At 47.3% G+C, this 20,056-nt stretch overlaps 2 protein-coding genes across 2 annotated transcripts; both read right to left on the minus strand.

Moving 5' to 3' along the window:
- Window positions 1-2,373: 2,373 nt before the first annotated feature.
- On the minus strand, window positions 2,374-5,094 carry cfl2 (cofilin 2 (muscle)). Its single transcript, XM_067243819.1, has 4 exons — window positions 4,995-5,094; window positions 3,401-3,708; window positions 2,986-3,062; window positions 2,374-2,579 (listed from the first exon to the last, which is right to left on the minus strand). The coding sequence occupies exons 1-4, from the start codon at window positions 4,995-4,997 to the stop codon at window positions 2,467-2,469; spliced, it is 501 nt and encodes a 166-aa protein (XP_067099920.1). The 5' UTR covers window positions 4,998-5,094; the 3' UTR covers window positions 2,374-2,466.
- Window positions 5,095-5,501: 407 nt separating this feature from the next.
- On the minus strand, window positions 5,502-19,880 carry baz1a (bromodomain adjacent to zinc finger domain, 1A). The gene is made up of 29 exons (XM_067243376.1): window positions 19,816-19,880; window positions 19,314-19,469; window positions 18,115-18,393; window positions 16,492-16,650; window positions 15,963-16,064; window positions 15,776-15,863; window positions 15,472-15,606; window positions 15,205-15,277; window positions 14,928-15,094; window positions 14,733-14,828; window positions 14,479-14,617; window positions 14,218-14,364; window positions 13,981-14,076; window positions 13,629-13,853; window positions 13,334-13,499; window positions 12,535-12,645; window positions 12,046-12,134; window positions 11,739-11,839; window positions 11,165-11,648; window positions 10,735-10,904; window positions 10,331-10,485; window positions 9,943-10,103; window positions 9,553-9,633; window positions 9,172-9,419; window positions 8,155-8,366; window positions 7,709-8,025; window positions 7,303-7,475; window positions 6,880-6,967; window positions 5,502-6,611 (listed from the first exon to the last, which is right to left on the minus strand). Exons 2-29 carry the CDS (start codon window positions 19,424-19,426, stop codon window positions 6,439-6,441), a joined length of 4,548 nt encoding a protein of 1,515 aa, XP_067099477.1. The 5' UTR covers window positions 19,427-19,469; window positions 19,816-19,880; the 3' UTR covers window positions 5,502-6,438.
- Window positions 19,881-20,056: the final 176 nt, after the last annotated feature.

Raw genomic sequence — 20,056 nt, forward strand, 5'->3', positions numbered from 1 at the left:
TTGGAAAGACTCTTACATGAATACATCTCACACCGCTATGGACTCTTTAACTATCATGTGGGCCCCAGAGGGAAAGTACCATATCCTCCTGTGTTGTGAATGACTGTCTGTGCTGTTTTTCCCTAGTATGATGGTGTTTGTACTCATCCCAGAAGCTATATGAGTATGCTGGAGTTGAGAGCAAGGAGAGGTCACCTGTTTATTTTCAGCATATTTATCATAGCACACACTCAAACTGTCGGGGTAGGGCTGCTAAACTCACAAGGCCTGATACAAGCTTAAGTGAAAATCGGAAGAGCCTCAAAAGGTTGGAAGTCTCCTCGCTATTCTCATTGGAAGCCTATGGACACTAATCTGAGCTTTCATCCAGGGGAATAACCTAAATGGATGAATCAAATGTGTATCTTATATAATGTGCACATATTGCTTAGATAAAACATATGACTGTTTTCAACATGTCTGCAGACATAACACCCCACCACCACCACCACTCCACACACAGTGATGACTTAGTATGTCACTGGGGTGATATTGGAGAAGCTGTGCAGTCATTGACCAGTTTCATAACCAGGACTGGAAGGTTCCGGGCAACATGGGACATTACTAGGTCAGAGGTACCTCTCACACCATCCATAGTAGTCACCTCAGACCATTTTAGTTTTTTTTCTTTCTCTGTAAGGACAGGATAGATGGTGGCTTCTAAACAGACACCATGCACTGCAGCTGTCAGAAGGCATTTACCCAGAAGGGGTATACAACATCTATAGTCCTACTGTGTGTGTGTGTGTGTGTGTGTGTGTATGTGTGTGTATGTGTGTGGGCAGGGGGTTCAATGTGAGATGTTTGTGTACATTTGTTTCCGTAGCTGTTCCAAGTTCTTCAGTATGAGAAGCATTCTTTGCTGCTGCTGCTGCTGAGCACTCGGGCTCCTCCACCCCGTCTTCCCCTTCCACTGCTCTCTGGAAGCCAGCCTGTCCACTTTTGCCATTTGTGGACAACGATGACAAGATACAAAAGCATGTGTTGGCCATAAATAGCAGTCAGCAGCAGAGGATTGCTCTCCGCCCGCAGATCAAATTCTCTGCAGGGAGAAACTAGCAGGCCCTGGCCTCAAGCCCAGACGCTGGTGGACTCGCCACTACGCTCACTCCAGTGCTTGACCAGGCCCATACATCGATCCAGTTTGGTTAAAACCAACCAAGCCGGGTTTTTGTAGACACAGATCAAGTCTAGTACTTTGATTGGAGGATATTATGATCATAATGATCTTTATATAGTCTTGGATTTTGCTTAAACTGAATAGAATAGGATATGGACAAATCTAAATGTGGATGTATCAGTGTTCACATTAAGCAATAATAAACATGATATTCTAAGATTAAATAGACCTAACAACATATTACAAGAACATTTAACTATTGAGTTCACTATACTAATGTCATTAGTAAACAACAAAGTCCTAACCCTACATTAAGACCCATTTTCGAAGGATATCAATCATGCTGAATCACACCTTCATAAACATAAAACCACTCACATGAGACTCGGTTTACTGATCTGCCACAAGGTTTTATTGAAAAGTGGCAACCTCTGCGATCTCAAAAACAATATTTAAATTAAGGCTCCAAATGCTCGTATATATTGTCAACTTTTCTGATCCTTTTGTGAATTCACTTTTTAGTATTTTGCATTTATAAAATAACTGCAAGAACCACCCCCCTTCTCTCTACTGCGTGGCGTAACTGTACATTCGACTGAAAGTAAGGCGACGACTGAACAGGTCCATACTCTTCTTTTCTAGATAATCTGCATAGCAGGAATGAAGACTGAGGTAAAGTCTATCTAGGTGGCATAAAATATATAAACTTTATACTTAGTTATTCTCTGACCTTTTTGTCTCAACTTGTAGTGTATAAACAAAAAAAGTGCTTTTTATGCATAGTCTAGAACGTGTTTTTGCCATGTTGAGTAGCATATCCGATAAAGATAGAACAGTTCAAATAATAAATAAGTCATATGAAAAAATGAGTGCAAAGTACTATTAGGCAGCACCTGGACAGTGGGAGATTGTCAAGGCATTATAGAAAGCGTTCCAATTTTCTACACTAGTGAACGCTAAGTCAGCACTGTCGATGTGGCGGAAAATGCAAACAGTGGCTACTTCTTAGAGCTTGTGTGGTGGGAGTGTGTGTATCTTCTCAGGTAGTGGTGCTGTTTGAACTGGCTTTGGCAGAACACTCGATGTTACAGAACATTCCTTGAAGGTCACAATTCTACCAGGATTTTGAAGATGTCTGCTGGCAATTTACTGGTAGGGTTTTGCATATGTTAATGAGATCTTCATGTGGAAAAATTTAACAAACAGACACAAAAAAAAGCCTAGGAGCTATTCCTTTAGGATCAAATGATATAGACACAGCTGCTAAGATGAAAGCGTCTGGAATCCATATGGCACGTGTTGTCAGTTTACAACGGCAACCCCTCCAGTGTAACCACCACGTTTCCTCCCAACTTGTCTGCCAGGGTGGCACGATCCTGAATGTCATCGAGTCCGTTCACTTGCCATTCGTGTTTTATACCTGAGAAATAGAAGTGGAATGTTCAAGGAGATCTGTTCCATCTGATCTCTGAGGTTTCAAGGTCCTCCTTCATTTAGATATTGGTAGTCACTTTAATTACTTTCTCAGTGTAATCCAAAGTCCAAAGAGCATCCAACAATTGAAATTGAAAGATACCTAAAAACTAAATCTCTCTGGAAGGACTATTCACGGTTTTACAATCTACTACCTGTATTACACTACACATCCATGATAACCTAGGGTTAGGGTTAGCATATCCAACGTTTTGTTGATTGGGAATCCATACTCCAAAAAAACGTCAGCTAATCTAATCACAATTTAGTGATGCTTGTCACAATGAAACACACAGGGGGAATGTGGTACTTCATTCATTGAGGAGACAATTGGTCTTGGTGGTAGTGCTCACCTGTAAACTTCTTTTTAATGGCATCTTTGGAGCTGGCGTAGATCATCTTGCTTTTTAATGGAGCACCCTCAGGTGCCCTGGAGCAACAAGGACAACACAAACAAGGTTAACTTCCTTGCTTCATTTCATGTCAATGACAGAAGCCCCTTACGGGCATTTTATTCTTAATGTCCCTCATCCTATCTGAAACAATGAACTGACCTGGTTTGGTCCTACTCATTCAAAAACAGCTTTAATTGTGATATTCAGTTGTGAACCGAGAGCCTGTTAGCCAACTGTAATTTAATAGCCAGTTAATAACACCAGGATTCGACAAGACATAAGACATATGGTAGGCCAGTTCATATACTCAAGAGTCAGTTTTGGCAGTAGCTACCTCTTTAGATGTAGAACAGTGACACAAACAGCAACATACCAAAATATAAATACCAGGTCTTCTTTCTTGGACTCTTTTGTTTCATAGGTGGCGTCGTACAGGCCGTATCTGCAGTCATTGAGCGGTAACAGCTTGACGAAGCAGGCATAAGGGTCTTCTACAGTCTCTCCGATATCTCCCACTAGGATCTGCTTGCCCTCCTCCACAATGATCTTTTTCTTGTCATCACTCAGGCAGAAGAGCACAGCCTTCTTGCGCTTCTTGACATCTTCTGAGCTGGACGACTTCCTCACCTTCATGTCGTTAAACACCTTGATGACTTCATCGTTAACTGTTACGCCAGAGGCCTGAGAAAAGAAGGATGGAGATCAGGGGGCGATAGAGGATATAAGGTGAACAGCAAAAAATGGTGACTAGGTGTAGATTTGAGGTAGTAATAGTTAACAGTTAGAACAGTTAAAAACTTATTATAAACAAACACAAATCACAAAATAAATCATATTCATTTCTGATATGGACAGCAGACAAATGTTTTTAGGAAGGTATGTCCCCTAAACAGCAATTCAACTAGGCTAATATAAAGATTGGCTGGACATATCCTGTTCATTTTCAATTTCGTAAAATAGACCATATATTTACCTGTACTAGATTACAATATAATAGTGCATTTCGCTTTGAGGCATTTGGAGACTACAGGCAGTCATGCAGACAATAACAATTGACAGCATTGATTTCACCAGTGATTCACAATGACGAATACACTTGAGTTGGGGAGAGGCAGTGCTGACTCATACCCAGATTCTAAACTAGGTGCCATATAGTCAGTCTATGTCAGATGGACGACAACCTGACATTTCAACCTTCTAAATAGCGTTAATTTGCTACCCCACTCTCAATCAAGAAAACACTAGACTCAATGGACATCAAAATATTGCAATATTGTCAATGAGAAAAGACCACTGTGTTGAGGCCTAGCTAGCTAACACAGCCCCTCTCTGTGGTTATAGGTTGACCACCAGGTGAATCTTCTTGCGGCAACTTAGAAAGACATGACTATCCCAAGTAACATTAGTTAGTCACATTTATCTCAATCACAGTTGTAAGCAAACCAATGCATTTCGCTATTTTGAAATGTATCATGAATCAAATACGATATTGACAAAATACATCTACACGTTTTTTTTTAAACATAAAATCGAACTTCTAAGAAAGTAGCTTGCACTAGCTTAGCTAACCATTGAAGTTGAACGGGCTTGACAGTGATTACTGCGTTAGCTAGCGGACTGCGGCTATAATTAGGTTAAAATGGCTGTCGAGAGCCAGAGAGGCATCAGGCCTTATGATAATCTTAGATTGAGACTCAATTCATAAATCAAATCATGATTATATTCAATACTGAAACAGACACGGCACTACTCAACATAAAATAATCATACCCTGTCATCTTCATTTGGTCACTCTGCTAACAAGCATGCTAGCATAACTATGCTAGCCGCTGCTGGCATTGCTAGTCCTCTAAGAAGATAACGGTACGGTCGGGACCGATCCCACTACAGCTGCAAAGATGTAAAAAAGTTAATTCTGCTCCCACAGTAGTCAGCAAAGAAATGTTCACGGGTTTAAATGCTCTTACCATGATATCCGATGGTTAGTTCGTTCTGATAAGAAATAACAGGGAGAACTTATAAGGGGGTAAAGGTATCGGGAATGTGAACTGCCGAACGTGTGGGAGCGAGAAGGGGGGTTGGGAGGAGAGGGGTGCGCCAGTATGGGACCGTATGAGATACTGCACTCACACCGGCGGGCGGGATCAGTCCTGGGATTGGAAGGGAGCGAAGGAATTTGTCCTCTGACATACTTGACAATGAATCAACTCGCTAGGATAACCAACTTTAAAACTTCACCTGAGAAAAAAAAGAACAAAAAAACAACTCGTAATTCAGTTTCCTAAAAATAAACATTAGTATATAAAGAAAAATATAAATTTCCACAATTTGTAAAGTTCTTGATATGAGATGCACATTAAGTCCTGTTGATGTTACTTAAATCAATATATAAAATACAAAACCTCTAGTTAAAGATGAGAGATGTAAACAATAACTATTAAACAAAAGTCAATTTATTTTTACATACAGAAAAATGTACAAGACAGCAAATACAAAAGCCAAAGTTTAGGGGGAAACTCAGTATTTAAACCCTAACCTAAAAACTCAACAGAAAACTATGTCAATTACTCTTTACAAAAACATGGTCTATATATTTGAAAGAAAATCATAAATAAAGCAGGTCATCCTCACACACAAACTAAATAAATAACCAATAAGAAAAAAACAAAATGGGGATTATGGAACATTTGATAAGGATTAAATGATGGTTGTTCCAGTGTAGTGTCACTGAAGCCCCCCCCCTCCCTCCCTCCCTGATGGAGACAGTTCATTCTGGGACATTTTTCTACTAGGTTACAACTGAGAAAACGCACAAACTAACTTAGAACAGTCATCTTGAGGTGGCAATACCTAATTAATCAAAGTTGTTGAGGTCATTCACTTGAGAGATGTGTTCAAAACAGTAGTCTAGAAATGCTGCCAAGAAAATACAAAACGTAATGCACCGTTGTAAAAAAACTTTGATTTTCAATTTCAAATCACAATTTGTTTTCCCTGAGTGAAAATGAATAAAATCGACTGTTTTCAAATAATATCCAGTGCAAAGTAGATTCACATCAAGTTAATCCTGTGTTGTCATCTGACGGTATGTGGTGCTGTCTTAGGTGGCCATTTTGCTTTGGGAATGTTCAAAAACTCCAGTTTGGTGCAAGGAAAGTTCAATCCAGTCTGTTTACAAACAAACTCCAAATCCCTCCCTTGCCCCTGCCTGGTTAGGCTCTAGACCTGAGAGGAATGGACTGGTATAAGCAACATGGTGATAATTATCTTGTTGCCTGATATGCTATGATGTACTTAGACCTATAGTGCAGATCTATCAACATCACTTAACTGCCTCTACTTTCCACCAAGCACCTTCAAGGACATCTTGTCAGTTGTAGACAGGCAGATAGGGGTGTAGGGGACGGTTTGTTACATCCGGGGCCGTTTCTGAGGAGGAGATGTCTTGTCAGACAGACCCAGCTTCTGGAGCTCAGAGTAGAAGTAATACTGGAGCCTTGTCCCAGCCTTGGCCTCGTTGGTGTGGCGAGGGTTGTACTGCAGGCAGTTGGCAAACATCAACTCCACGTCATCAATGTACTCCGCTAGTGGGTGCGGGGGGGGGGAGAGAAATCGAGATAAGCAACAGGTTGCAGTCAACAACAAGAATCTTCAGGGTCACTGATTTCATTCCCATGGACATTAAATGATTCTGATGATAGGTATTTACTGTTAGTATAATGGCATTGGGATAGTAGTAGATATTTACTATAAAGTGATGCATTTCGTTGAGGCAAATACTATGCAGCAAAAGTTAAAGAATCTAAAGATGGTTGTTGAGGGTTGAGGTGTAATATGTCAGTTAGAGCTCACCAGATGTTTTGTATTCACAGTTGTTGACCTTCTCCCTAATGGTGCTCAGGGCAATAGGCTTCTTAATGATATCGTAGTAGTCAGGTACCTACACACAAAGATTAAGAAAGAATCACACACCACACCTCTGAACAGGGAGCGCGTACATGTGCAGGCACGCGGGAGTGAAGGGGAGTCAGTTGGCTGAGCGGTGAGGGAGTCGGGCTAGTAATCCGAAGGTTGCCAGTTCGATTCCCGGTCATGCCAACTGACATTGTGTCCTTGGGCAAGGCACTTCACCCTACTTGCCTCGGGGGAATGTCCCTGTACTTACTGTAAGTCGCTCTGGATAAGAGCGTCTGCTAAATGACTAAATGTAAATGTAAAACAAGCTATAAAAAGTCTCACTCCTTGAGTACCAAGTGCGTGACAAACCGTGTGTACCTGAGTCCTGGACACCAGCTTCATGAAGGGCCAGCTGTCCTCGTGTCGGACCAGCTCCACAGTCAGCTGCTCGCAGGCCGACAGCTCGTGCACGCCGTGGTTCCTGCCAGAGCTGCGGCGGCTGGAGGAGGAGGACGAGGTCGTCAGCAGGACGGGCTTTGGCTTGGAGACCTCTGCTGGCCACACGGGGAAATGACAGGCAGGTGACCCAACGAAGGCAGGAAGGAAAGGGAAAAATGTATTTGTGAAAATAATAGCTTTAGTCATTTAACAATGTGTCAATTTAGTCATATAACACAAAATGAACACTGTGTGGGGGGGAAAGAAAAGAGAGAAAATAAAAAGGACGACTTTCTAACATGAAAACCATCAACTTCCCTACTTGGGACAATCCCATGTTGCATACCTGCGAGGGGACGTTTTGAGGCAGGTGAGGGGGTCTTACCGTTTGGAGCCAGGATTTCATGGCTGAGGCGAGAGCTTGCGCGGCTTCCTGCCCTGGGAGGAGCTCTGCCGTTGGACACGGGGGTGGGCTTCTTCCCTGAGCCCCTGGAGGCCGAGCCAGAGGCCGCCCTCCCAGAGGAGGGGGCCTGTCTGGGGGTGGTCTGCTGGCTGCGGGGGGTAGAGTGGCTGGAGCTGCTTTTGCTGGTGGTTTTGGTGTTGGACCGGCCTCCTTTAGCGGGCGGGGGGAGCTTAACGGCAGCCCGGCCCTTCTTAGTCACACTACAGAGGGGAAACATCCACGAACAACCCATATTTTAGAATTGGGAGATTCATGACATTAGCAATTTACTCAACCGCAAAGGCTAGTTGTCATGCTCTTCTCAGCCTGTGACATGTACACAAACACACCTCTCTTTTACGTCCTCCTCTTCAGAATCCTCCTCCGACTCTTCCTCTTCCGACTCCTCCTCTTCGGAGCCTTCTTCCGACTCCTCCTCAGAGCCTCTCTCTTCCTCCATCTCTTCCTCAGAGTCCACAGACGAGCGCTGGCGCGAGGTGAGGCGGTTGGCCCGCTGTTTGGGTCGACACTCCGGACAGAACCAGTCCTCAGCAGGGACCGCCTGGAGAGAACACAAGGAAGGTTCCAGAATTAGTGTCTCGTCTCAGACCTACTGTAAGAATTTGATTAATTTTTATATTTGGGGAGCCTGGCCTACGTACTTCCGCTCAATTTGGATTTTGCTTCTGTACTAGGTCTGGGATTTCAGTGCATTAGTCGGTTTTCAGAAACAATTTTTTTGTAGGTCCAATCAGCGAACAGAGGGAGTGGCTGAGAACGATGACGTTGATGTCGTGCACTAGTTTGAGTTGTAGTTCAGTAATGGCGGCGGAGAAAGATGCGAGCGAAGCTATTCTCCGGTTGTGGCAATGCTGCCGAATATCCATAAGTTAAAGCCGGAGCAAGAACAATCCTTGCTGAGTTTTGCTGGTGGTCATGATGTTGTGGCCCTCCTCCCCACCGGGTTCGGGAAAAGTTAGATTTTCCAGCTACGGCAGCTAGCCCCGTGGTGAAGTAGTTGGCTAAGGCGAACGCTAGCGATTGGTTATGGCAGATCAGAATGGCTCTGGGCAGATCCAATAGTTTTCAACTTCAACAGAGTACCCGCCTTCAAGGAAGTTAACGCTTGTCAATGGAGCGATCCCAGACCCTCTGTACAAATGAATGTATGAGGGTCTGGTTAGGACCAGGCTAGAGGTGGAGGGCATTTCTGCCTTTATTCTTTTTTTACAGTAAAGGTATAGAGACAAGAAATGTAGGGAGGCAGGGAGAATGAAGCAAAGGCCCAGGGGGGGATTCGAACCAAAACCTGCGCCACGCGCACTTAGCCCCCCGACCCACAGCGCTGACGGTATACCGAGTCCTACCTTGAGTTTGGGCCTGATGCAGTGGATGTGGTGTCCCCGGTCGCAGCCGTCGCAGAGCAGCATGTTCTCTGCGTCTCCCTTGCGCCGGCAGACCTTGCAGCGGGCGTTGAGCAGGGACTTGGCCCACAGCACGCTCCTCTCCAGGGTGGAGAGGTGGAGGAACACCTGGGACAGGCTGGAGCACGCCTGCAGAGAGTCCCGCCACCGCTCCAGCACCGTCTTACACACACGCCCGCTGTCACTGCCGTCTGAACACACACACACACCAGATCAGAAAGTGTTCTCGACGGCATACTACTTCTTGCTAAACGTTTTAAAAAGGCAGGGAACTGGCATGATGACTAAGATTCGACTCAGTGACTTGATTATTTAGTTTATTACCGTCTTTATCACTAGACTGGTCCTCATCTTTTTTCTTGTCTTTCTTCTTAGTCTTTTGATCCTTCTTGGAGTCTTCATCCCCTGGAAGAGGAGGAATGAAAAGATGGACACGAGGAGGGAGAAGGGTTGCCTCTAGGTCCTGACTGGTTCGTCATGTCCGTCTAAAGGACAGCCAGTAATCTGCATGTTGAGTCATGTCATCAGGAGCTTAACTACCTCAACAGTGGATCAACAAGGGTCCTTAATGACCAGCTCTGTATGAGATGAGTACACATCTTCAGTTGGAAAGGTTCGGAGGCTCTCAAACTCATGATGTTGACTGTATCATCTGTCAACTAAGCTGTGTGTGTGTGTGTGTGCGTGGGTGGGTTGGGTGTTCAGTAGCCTTACCCAGAGGTGCCTTGAGAAACTTCCTCTCCATGCCCTGTTCGATCTGCACCAGGGCCTGGGCCAGCAGATGGACCGTGTTGTTGACGGGCTGGGGGGTCCCCGACCCGCTGGAACACCCCGGTGTCGCCACGCTTCCCCCCTCAGCCTTCAGCTCGGCCAGCCTGCTCAACACAACACAGGGGAAACTGTGTCGTTGTGTTGTGGTTTTGGTGTGTGTCAGTCGACAGTAGGCACGTAGAGGGGGCAGAGAGGAGGGGAGGAGAGAGGTAGAGGTGAGGGGTGTGCAGGAGACCTACTGATGCAGATACACATTTGAAGGACCTCCCTCAATTACCATTTGCAAATACTGTCAAGCTGTCGAGCCAGGTCTAGCAGGGGCGTCGTTTACCTGTCTCTAGTGCTTCCTCTGTGGGGCTGACAGTCCACCTCCATGTCCTCCACCTCTCCATTCACCTTCAGCCCGTTCTCCTTCCCTCCGTCTGAGGTCAGCAGGTCGTAATGGCCCTGCTCCAGAGCTGCCCTCCACACACTCCTCTCCATCACCTACACACACACACTTAGCTACATAACCTAAGGATTTATCTACAGTCAAGCGGACAAAATGTCACCTAGTAAAAAATAAATAAAGATATTTCATTTAAAGCAATTCAGTACACAACTAATTGCCCACTGGGAAATTAAGATATTGAATTAACTGTGCTGCAGTCAAAGAGACTGATTTGTCAAAAGCACAGTTTAACAGGTCATTCTGGCCAATGAAGTTCTTCCAACATGGTGGGGTAGCCAGCGTACCTTGAGGTTCCCCAGGGTTCCCTGGTAGATGCGGTCCTCGATGTCCAGCAGCAGGTCCCTCAGACGGTTCTCCATGAAGCGCTCAGCCGGAGCAGAGGATTCTGGGACGGCTGTGGAGGACTTGGTCCTGGAGGAACTGCCTCCAGCTTTCCCTGCCTCCTGGGGCTTGTCTGGACAGGAGAGAGAGTGTGAGGAACCAGGGTGACATACTGCAGCCTGACCTGCATCCTGTCCGGCTGCATGGGTCTGTCTGACCGCAGAACATACCTCTCCTATCTACCCCTCGTTCTACACGGGAGTTCTAGCCTGGGGCAGTTCATCTACGGTGCCTGTAGCTATACAACTGAGACCCATTTCAGCTGTATGACGTAGCTACATCAGATGGGTTTAGATGTTGTTATAGTCAGATGTGTAGATCGTGTCTCAGTACCTGCATGGTTGTACCTGTCGGCTGCGGAGCCAGACAGCAGCTGAGCGATGCGTTCCCTCTCCAGCAGCAGAGCCTCCCTCAGCGTGTTCTCACGGTGCCCTCTGGGGTTCAGCGCCGCGATCAGCCGGTCCACCTCTTCCACCGTGCTGTAGAACGCCCACTGGTTGGGCCGGTTGACGGGCGGGCCGCAGACGTGCGCTGGAGCGGAGCCCGGGTCAGAGGCAGAGCCCGGGTCAGAGGCAGAGCCTGGGTCAGAGGCGGGGCTGGACACGGCGGTGTCGGCCCCTTCCTGGTCCTCCGTCTTGGCTTCCTGTTTGGGCTGGGGCAGGAGCATGTCCTCGGTCAGGCCCAGGAAGTCGTCCTCCACGAAGAGGGCGGAGGCGCCGGGGAAGAGCCAGTAGCGCCTGTAGAGGCGGTCGCGGCCCAGAGGGAGGATGTACGTGCAGGCGGCCGCCTTCTGGATCCGCTCCTGCAGCTCGCGCACCTGGGAGCAACGGCAACGCTGTTAGTGCCGTACGGGAAGAGGATTGTGGTGTCTGGGTATGTACACACACACACAAACACACATCCCTACCTTCTCCTGCTCCTGCTGCAGCTCCTCAGGGGTCAGACCCATGGGGGCGGGGTCTTCCTTAGGCTCCGCCTGCTTCTGTTTCGGACCACCACCTCCAATCTCTGGAGAGAGGAAACAGTTTCAGCAGGAGCAAAAGTGGCTTGTTTGGAACAAAAAGTTATGGTTTGTGAGAGAAGCTTGGAAAATTCTGTGATACCACAATTTCAGTGGCTGGACCCCCTCCAGGGAAATGATGAACTCATGTTCAATACTCTTAGTATTATGGTAGTTACAGTGCTCAGAATTGGGCATATTTGTTGAATTGTACTTTTCTTGGCCTTGCTCTGTTCCTCCTCGTCCTCTGTCTGGTGTCCTCCATGACTCTCTGTACTGGTGTTCATGTCCTCAGCTTCCTCCCTGGACACACACGGACACACACAGGTTCGCGGGTGTGAGGCGTGTGTGGTGTAGTGTGAGGTGTAGTGTGAGGTGTAGTGTGAGGTAGGTGGTGTGTGTAGTGTGAGGTAGGTGGTGTGTGTAGTGTGAGGTAGGTGGTGTGTGTAGTGTGAGGTAGGTGGTGTGTGTAGTGTGAGGTAGGTGGTGTGTGTAGTGTGAGGTGTGCTGTGAGGTGTGCTGTGAGGTGTGTGTGTAGTGTGAGGTAGGTGGTGTGTGTGTAGTGTGAGGTAGGTGGTTGTGTGTAGTGTGAGGTGTGCTGTGAGTGGTGTGAGGTAGGTGGTGTGTGTAGTGTGAGGTAGGTGGTGTGTGTAGTGTGAGGTAGGTGGTGTGTGTAGTGTGAGGTGTGCTGTGAGGTACGTACCTGGTGGAGTGGGGGGCGTTCTCCTGCTCCTTCATCTTCTCGTGTTTCTCCTGCAGCTCCCTGAGCTTGAGCTCCTGCTCACGCAGCTTCTCCTCCTTCCTCTTGCGCACCCTACATTTACATTTAGTCATTTAGCAGACGCTCTTATCCAGAGCGACTTACAGTAAGTACAGGGACATTCCCCCGAGGCAAGTAGGGTGAAGTGCCTTGCCCAAGGACACAACGTCATTTTTGCACGGCTGGGAATCGAACTGGCAACCTTCGGATTACTAGCCCGACTCCCTCACCGCTCAGCCACCTGACTCCCTGAGACAGCCCTACCAGCAACATGAGGGGCACAACACGTGTGCCCTCCTCCTACTGTGTGTGTGTGCCCTCCTCCTACTGTGTGTGTGTGCCCTCCTCCTACTGTGTGTGTGTGCCCTCCTCCTACTGTGTGTGTGTTCCCTCCTCCTACTGTGTGTGTGTGCCCTCCTCCTACTGTGTGTGTGTGCCCTCCTCCTACTGTGTGTGTGCGTCCTCCTCCTACTGTGTGTGTGCCCTCCTCCTACTGTGTGTGTGTGCCCTCCTCCTACTGTGTGTGTGCCCTCCTCCTACTGTGTGTGTGTGCCCTCCTCCTACTGTGTGTGTGTGCCCTCCTCCTACTGTGTGTGTGTGTGTGTGTGCCCTCCTCCTACTGTGTGTGCCCTCCTCCTACTGTGTGTGTGTGCCCTCCTCCTACTGTGTGTGTGTGTGTACTTCCTTGTTTTTCTCCTTGTTGTGTGTGGCCTCCTCCCGCTCCGTGTGTGTGTGTGTGTACCTGTGTGCAGCCTCCTCCCTCTCCCTGCGGTGCTGCTCAGCCTTCAGCTCCCTGAGCTCCTGCTTGGCCTGCCTCTGCTCCTCAGCACTGTCCTCTATGAAGTCCCTGGTGGACACCAGCGTCAGCAGCTTCCCACACAGGGCGTGCAGGATCTTCATCTTCTCGCCTGAACACACACACACACACACACATTACAAATAACCAAGGGCTGGAAGCTACTCTGGTTTTGTATTACTTTGGGGTGTGAAGTTGAGTTGAGAGGGAGTGGGGAAACCAGTGGTAAAGTGTGTCTGACCTGGCAGCAGGTCGTAGACAGCAGTGCAGGCCAGCCTCTTGACAATGGCAGGGTTGGCCAGTCGGAGCTCCACACAGGGGTCGTCGCTGGAGATGAAGCCCCCCTGCTTCTGGTAACGGAACTTGGCGTTGCTGTTGTTGCAGTCGGCGCCCGAGGCTAGGAGGTGGAGCCTCAGGATCTCTGACAGGGTGCAGCTGTCCAGGTCCAACTGCTTCAGGCTGCAGCCTGGGGGCGAGAGGGGCAGAGTCACACATCGCGGATTGACTCTCCGGTCAACAGTGGGCTTGTCTGTTTTTGGTGTCGGTATTGATTGATGGACTTGTATTAGCGGGCGGGCTGATTGACAGGTTACCTTGGTGTAGCTGTGGCCAGGCAGCCGCAAGGGCGGCCACAGCGCTGATGGCTGACTGGGTGGGATCTGAATCATCATCCAGCGCCTCGCTAAGATCTGCAACCAGGAAGTCCACATTAGCTGCCAACATACTTAACATAACTGTTCAGTTTGTTTGATCACTTTACCATACACTTTGACAATAAGCCTTTTTTTTTTTTTTTGGGAGAGACCGTTTGTGAAACATCATCAACATGCCTTTGGTGTCAGCCTCGGCCACCTGGTCTTTGGCCACCTCCTCCTGCTCCTCCGCCAGAGCTTGGAAGATGGCGGACAGGAAGAAGAAGAGCAGCTCGCACAGGGGCCCCTCGGGGTCCGAACCCACCAGTGCCTCCTCCAGAACCTCTGCAGGAACCAGAAAGATTTCACGTTACAACAAAACCCAACAAAGCAGGCTGTGGGGAGCCTAAGCCCAGCAAGGCCTCCTGGTCTGGTTTATCCAATCAAAGTCTTTCTGACCTAAGGAGACTCTGTCCGGGAACTCATCCTTCAGGTCGAACAGTTCTCCAAAGGACTTGAGGAACTCCAGAACCATGAGAGCATCTCCAAACAGCTCGGCTGGAAGGCGGGTTTTCACCGGTACCGGACTGGGAAGCTCCTACAGGACACAGGGATGAGAGGAGAAGGGATCAGAGAGACAGACACACAAACACACAGACAAATGGAGGGAAGAGAGAGAGACGAGACAGACGGAGTCCGAGAGTCTTGTTTACCTGCAGGTCTTCACACTCCATGTCCTCTCTGGGTTTGTTCCACAGCTTCAGACGCTCTGCATACTTCTTCTTCTCCTCCTTCAGCTTCTCTCGCTCCTGAGTGGAGAAATACAGCGTTGGTTTACAGCACAAGAGGTGACATGATGTATACACTGAGGAGGATGCTGAAGCCTTCACTGTGAGGATCCCCCTCACCTTCTCCTTCTCCAGTTTCATGCGATCCTTCTCCTCCTTCCTCCGCTGCCTCTCCTCTTCAAACATCTTTTTCAGCTCTTCTTTCTTTTTCTCTTTGTCCTCCTTCTCCCTCTTCTTGGCCTCCAAGGCACCCTCTTTCTCCTTCTTCAACTTGGCCTTCTCCTGGACTGAACATGAGCCCCCCAAAAACATGTTTCGGCTTGAATCAACATACTTTGTGTTGAATATCAAAAGGCAAAAAAACAACAACAAAAAAAGACTTAAATCTATGACTCACCAACAGCCATTTCCTCTTTCTGCTGCATTAGATGAAGCTTCTCCTTTGCTGCTTTCAGGAGACTATGTCCCAACTGCAGAACAGACCCACAACACTGGTTAACGGTGTGGTTTTCATATGGTTACGTACGAACGGAGGAAGTCTACGGGAACGGACTCAACGGCTCCACACAACTGAAACTCTGTGGAAGCTCAAAAGGGAAAACATGAGGCACCAATCACGTTACAGCTCGGGAATATAAAGAGCAAATCACAGCCGGCCTTTTACCTCTCCAGGAGAGCCATCTCCAGGCCGTTTGCCCCGGCCCTTCGTGGGTGGGCTGAAGACAAAGACAGGTGGTTCATCTGGGAAAAACTGGGAGAAGGTCGTCTCTGACAGACAGTACTTAGCTATGGAGGAGGCCTGTGAGGAAGGAAACAAGGTTATGCAATGCTAGCTAGCGAGCAACAACGTACAGACTACAGACATGAGAAAACACTTTACTCAAGATCAAAAACCCCAGCTCTAAAACTAAACAGCCATTTCTGAATGGTCTTTCTTCCATTGGCCAGTTAGAAGCCATTTCCCCCACCTTGAGGCCGATGGCTCCATTCTGAGGTTCACAGTGCTGTTTGAGGAGCAGCTTCAGCCTCTCCCGAGACAGTGTGTTCTTCTTGCGGCTGAAACGATGGAGAGCGTTTGAAAAAGGCAGCGTGTATTGTGACACGCATCCAACCACAGTTCACCCTCCAGACAGCGGAAGAGGATCGAGATCTCACCTCATCTGAGCAGCCTTGGTCACAATGGGTTCACAACCTTCTGTCTTAATGGGACGGACTTTGTACTTTATCACTGCTGGGTTGATTGGTTTCTTCTTACGCCTGTCAACACAAGAGATAGACAGGGGGGAGAGAGACACAGAGAGAGAGACACAGAGAGAGAGAGAGAGAGAGAGAGAGACCACAACAGTGGTTTTTTGATAAGTACGGTAGACAGAAGAAGAGTGGAGACCAGGTACGACCGAATGCAGGCTCCAGCAGAGGAAACCACCAATTTCGTTTTTTTGAGGTAGGATGTGGTCGGGGTCTATAACATGCATTCATTCATGCTCATTACAGTAAAACATGTGAGTAGCGTATGCTTGTCAGGGTGTTTAACATTACGTTATTCAAAATCTTTGAATAACTTCCTTATTAAAAGACTTTATCCGTATTCCAGATTCGTCTTTGCTGTGTGTATTTTAGGGTGTAACTGCACAATCCTAAACCCAGTGGTCTCGTCTGGGCAATAACCTCCCACTCCACTTACCCATTGGCCAGTGACTTGGGGGACATTAGGGCGCTGCTCTCCTCGTCACTGTCACTGATGACGATGGCGTCCCCGTCTGAGGGGGGCTTTGTGTGACCGTTCATGCCCCCGTTAGAGTTGGAGTGCGGGGACTGCACCTCCAGGATCTCACATGGCTGTCTGCATGGGAAACAAAAGCATCAGGTTTAAGATGCTGTTTGTGAGAAAACCTAAGATAAAAAAGTGGTAAATAACAGGAACATGAAAAATGCATCAAATTCATTCATAAATGTTTTACTTTAAAACTGCATATCAAAGCAGGCACCTGGAGACGTAATTGTATTCTGTAGCTTTCTAAATAGTTTATCAAGATACTGAGTGGATAAAAACAGTGGATTAGCATGAGAGATCTCTATGGGAAAGAGTAACAGGCATAAACAGAAGTCAAGTGGACGTACATACAGTCAAGCAAGAGATCTTCTGACAGCGAACGCTCTAACGAACGCCTGACCCACTACAAGACCAAAACTAGGCCAGAAACACACACAGACACTGCGTACAGGCCTATAACATAGCTAAGCACATCAGGCTAAGCACTGATACCCAACTGTGCCACAGCAATCTGCCAGATAAAGCCCACAGAGCCACTAGTGGCCTGGGCAGAGCGATTGTCTGTGCTCCCGCCTCTCCCGATACCCCTCCCTCCCCCCTGCTGAGCCCATGCTGCCTGGCGTCTGGCTGCCTCCGCTCCACTCGCACATTACAATGATGTGACGTCTGGGCGAGTCCTTCTGCCTTGACAGCCAATCAGACAGCTCTGCCATTTCTTAGATCCGCCCAGTACCTTCTGTGTTGTATTATCTCTGCAGACAGCAAGGTCAGGCCACGATGGCTGACTAGTTTGCGGATCCACTCACTCCGTGCCGAAAAAAGGGCTCTGGTTAGCTTGTTAGCAGTTTAGGCCCATTAATACGGATCAGCTGCTAGTTTGACTGTCTGTAACCACATGATTACAGACTGGTTGGTGATTATAATGACAAGAGTGCTGCAACAAATGCACTTCCGTTCTTCTTCCTCTGTTGTTTGATAAGCAACGTTATAATGGGGCCTCCGTGAGCCAGGCAAGGCTGAGAGATGGTAGCCTGCATGGCCAGGAAAGGCTGAAGAATAGCTAGAAACTTCTGCAGACTGAGCCATATATGTGTGAAGCCACACCCAGTCCTGTTCCATCAGAGGAGCTCGAAAAGGCTCTCATCAAACAGCTCACAGTCAGGGTCATGGCTACCAGGAGTTCCTTAATTCGCTAAATGGAGATGCTATAAAACCACAGCATCATCCTGTTCGGGACCCTTTGACACTGCTTAACCTTATCCCTTTCCCCTCACAGGTCAGCAAAGTCTTAAGGACAAGGTGGAAGAACCTAACTAAAAGCCTACACAGGGCCGTGTATGTGCTATTTAAGCACTAAGGTGCCATCGCATTGATAACTTAGTTATGAGAAAGTAACAGAGGTGCATTGGACCTGTCCCCAAGTTGGCACTAATAAGACCGGTCGGTTTCATTGCACTGGGTATTACCCATCCACTGCACCCCCAGTATAGTCAGGATTGCTGACATAGGACCAGTTGAGGATCGGCATCCTACCTGGCTCCTCCTCTGTGTATCACATCCACCATCTCCCCAGGGAAAAACCTGTCCTTGGCGTAGGAGTACACCTCGTCGCAGATCTCGTGGAGGCGTGTGCGGTGTGTGAGGGCGGTCAGGTGCAGCAGAGGGAGGACCAGTGAAGATGGAAAGTTCTGGAGGTTCTGCCGGGCCTTCTTCTCGCTCTCTACAGCCTCCAGGTAGGTCAGGCCAGGCTTACCTGTCAGGGCACAGCTCCACACGAGGCTGTTGCACAGAATAGTGCGCTCAAAGAACTCACTGGAAAGAGACAGGAAGAGGTGAGATTGGTATTGTTGTCCACTCAGTTCATTATCACCATAGGATTCAGATCAACTGTTAAATGGTGAAGTGATGGTTAACACCAGACACTGACATTTCTGATATACATTACGTAGAAAGTAAACCAGACTAATTAAAGTCCAGATAAATTGATAAAAATGCAGTGTGCTTTCTAAGCAGTACTTTAGAAGTCAAACAAAAGTGTTCAAATGTCCATATAGGGCAGGGTGTAGCTATGCCATCGCCTAGCTTTGTCATGTTTTCACTCCAACAATAGGCTACACCACGCTTCTCTTCACATCTAAGCTTTAGCTTCTACTGTGCGAGAGGTTGCATGTTACTTAAGTGAGTATTAAAGGCAGTGATAGTGACTTCACTAGAGAGCTCTTGGGATGTGACTGAATACACCGATAATGCCACTGATCAGTTATTTAGTTCTAAATACTAACTTGACAGTCAATACAACTTCTCTCAAGTTCGAAACTTGGGCTATCAGTTGACTAGCAGGCCGGGCTTCAGCGTGAACAACAGCAGTGAGTGGCGCGTTTCAAATGCTACTTCTCACTTAGCTAACAACCAGCCTTGGACTTGGGTTAGCTACTAGCTGCTAGTACAACTAGCTTCAGTAGCAACAAAACTACACCTGCCAAACGAAACGGACCTTATTGACTCTTAACCTCATGTAAAAGAACAAACTGTAACACCCACGGACACCTTTTTCACTTATTTACATTAGACTACATAGTGTCCATTAGAAAGTTCATTGGTGTTAATTATTACGAAACTTAACAAGAATATGCATCTTTGTACTCTTAACTGTGGATGACATCCCTTAAACTTCCTGCAGCCAAGTCAGAATCTTAGATAGATATAATATCGAATGAACTTATTTAACATACTCATAGTTTCTGAAGATTTCGTGGGTGACTCGGCATAGGAACACCTCTTCGTCAGGCTTTAGGTCGGCCGGAGGTTTCTGTCTGACAAACGGCTTTCTGTGGAGAAGCGGCATCTTTCTTTATCTTCGTCTCCTCGGATCCACTGTCTCTTTCAGACTTAAAAAATAGGAGGGAAAGCGACAGCATGTGTAGAGTTAAATAGTGACCGAATATACACACTAAAATCAGTACTTAAGAGCCAGTGACTGTAAGGAATCAGTGATCCGAAAGCTGTAAAAATTGCTGTAAAAGCTGCCAGAAATTTCAAGAGCAAAACCAGTCTTTGTTAGCAAGTGACACACGCTTCCCAGTTCCACTCACAAAGTGACTGTAATCCAGCCCACATGAAAATGTGCTCAGTAATTGACTTATCCCATTTCTGACATCAATAGTCAGAAAGTGTACATAAAAATATGTTTAAGTAGGATATCGTTTTCAAATACATAATTCAAGAGATGTTTACCAGTTGTGTAACGTTGAACAGATAATCCGCGCTCGAAAGACCGAACTCAAACGACTGTCCCACTTCGACCGTGAGCGTGTTGACGACAAGTTTTGATCCGCTCTAGTTCCCCAGGGTTGCCAGGTTTATTGAATGCATCCCTCTAACAATGTGTACACAACCCCCTATATGAGACCGTACATGTCTATGCTAGATAAATTTGACTTTCTAAACTTCGGGAGTCACAGTATAGCCGCAAAAG

This window comes from Osmerus mordax, chromosome 9 (genome assembly GCF_038355195.1).
Source record: "Osmerus mordax isolate fOsmMor3 chromosome 9, fOsmMor3.pri, whole genome shotgun sequence".
NCBI classification, from domain to species: domain Eukaryota; kingdom Metazoa; phylum Chordata; class Actinopteri; order Osmeriformes; family Osmeridae; genus Osmerus; species Osmerus mordax.

Excerpts from the sequence above, each read along its gene's own strand:
- baz1a (XM_067243376.1), bottom strand. The coding sequence starts at position 19,426 with ATGCCGCTTCTCCACAGAAAGCCGTTTGTCAGACAGAAACCTCCGGCC. Across the intron at positions 18,394-19,313 it reads GAAATCTTCAGAAACTATGA|TGAGTTCTTTGAGCGCACTA; the intron begins GTATGTTAAATA and ends GTCTCTTTCCAG. Across the intron at positions 14,618-14,732 it reads TGGAGTGTGAAGACCTGCAG|GAGCTTCCCAGTCCGGTACC; the intron begins GTAAACAAGACT and ends TGTGTCCTGTAG.
- cfl2 (XM_067243819.1), bottom strand. Across the intron at positions 3,063-3,400 it reads GACCTGGTATTTATATTTTG|GGCACCTGAGGGTGCTCCAT; the intron begins GTATGTTGCTGT and ends TTGTTGCTCCAG. Across the intron at positions 2,580-2,985 it reads CATTAAAAAGAAGTTTACAG|GTATAAAACACGAATGGCAA; the intron begins GTGAGCACTACC and ends TCTATTTCTCAG.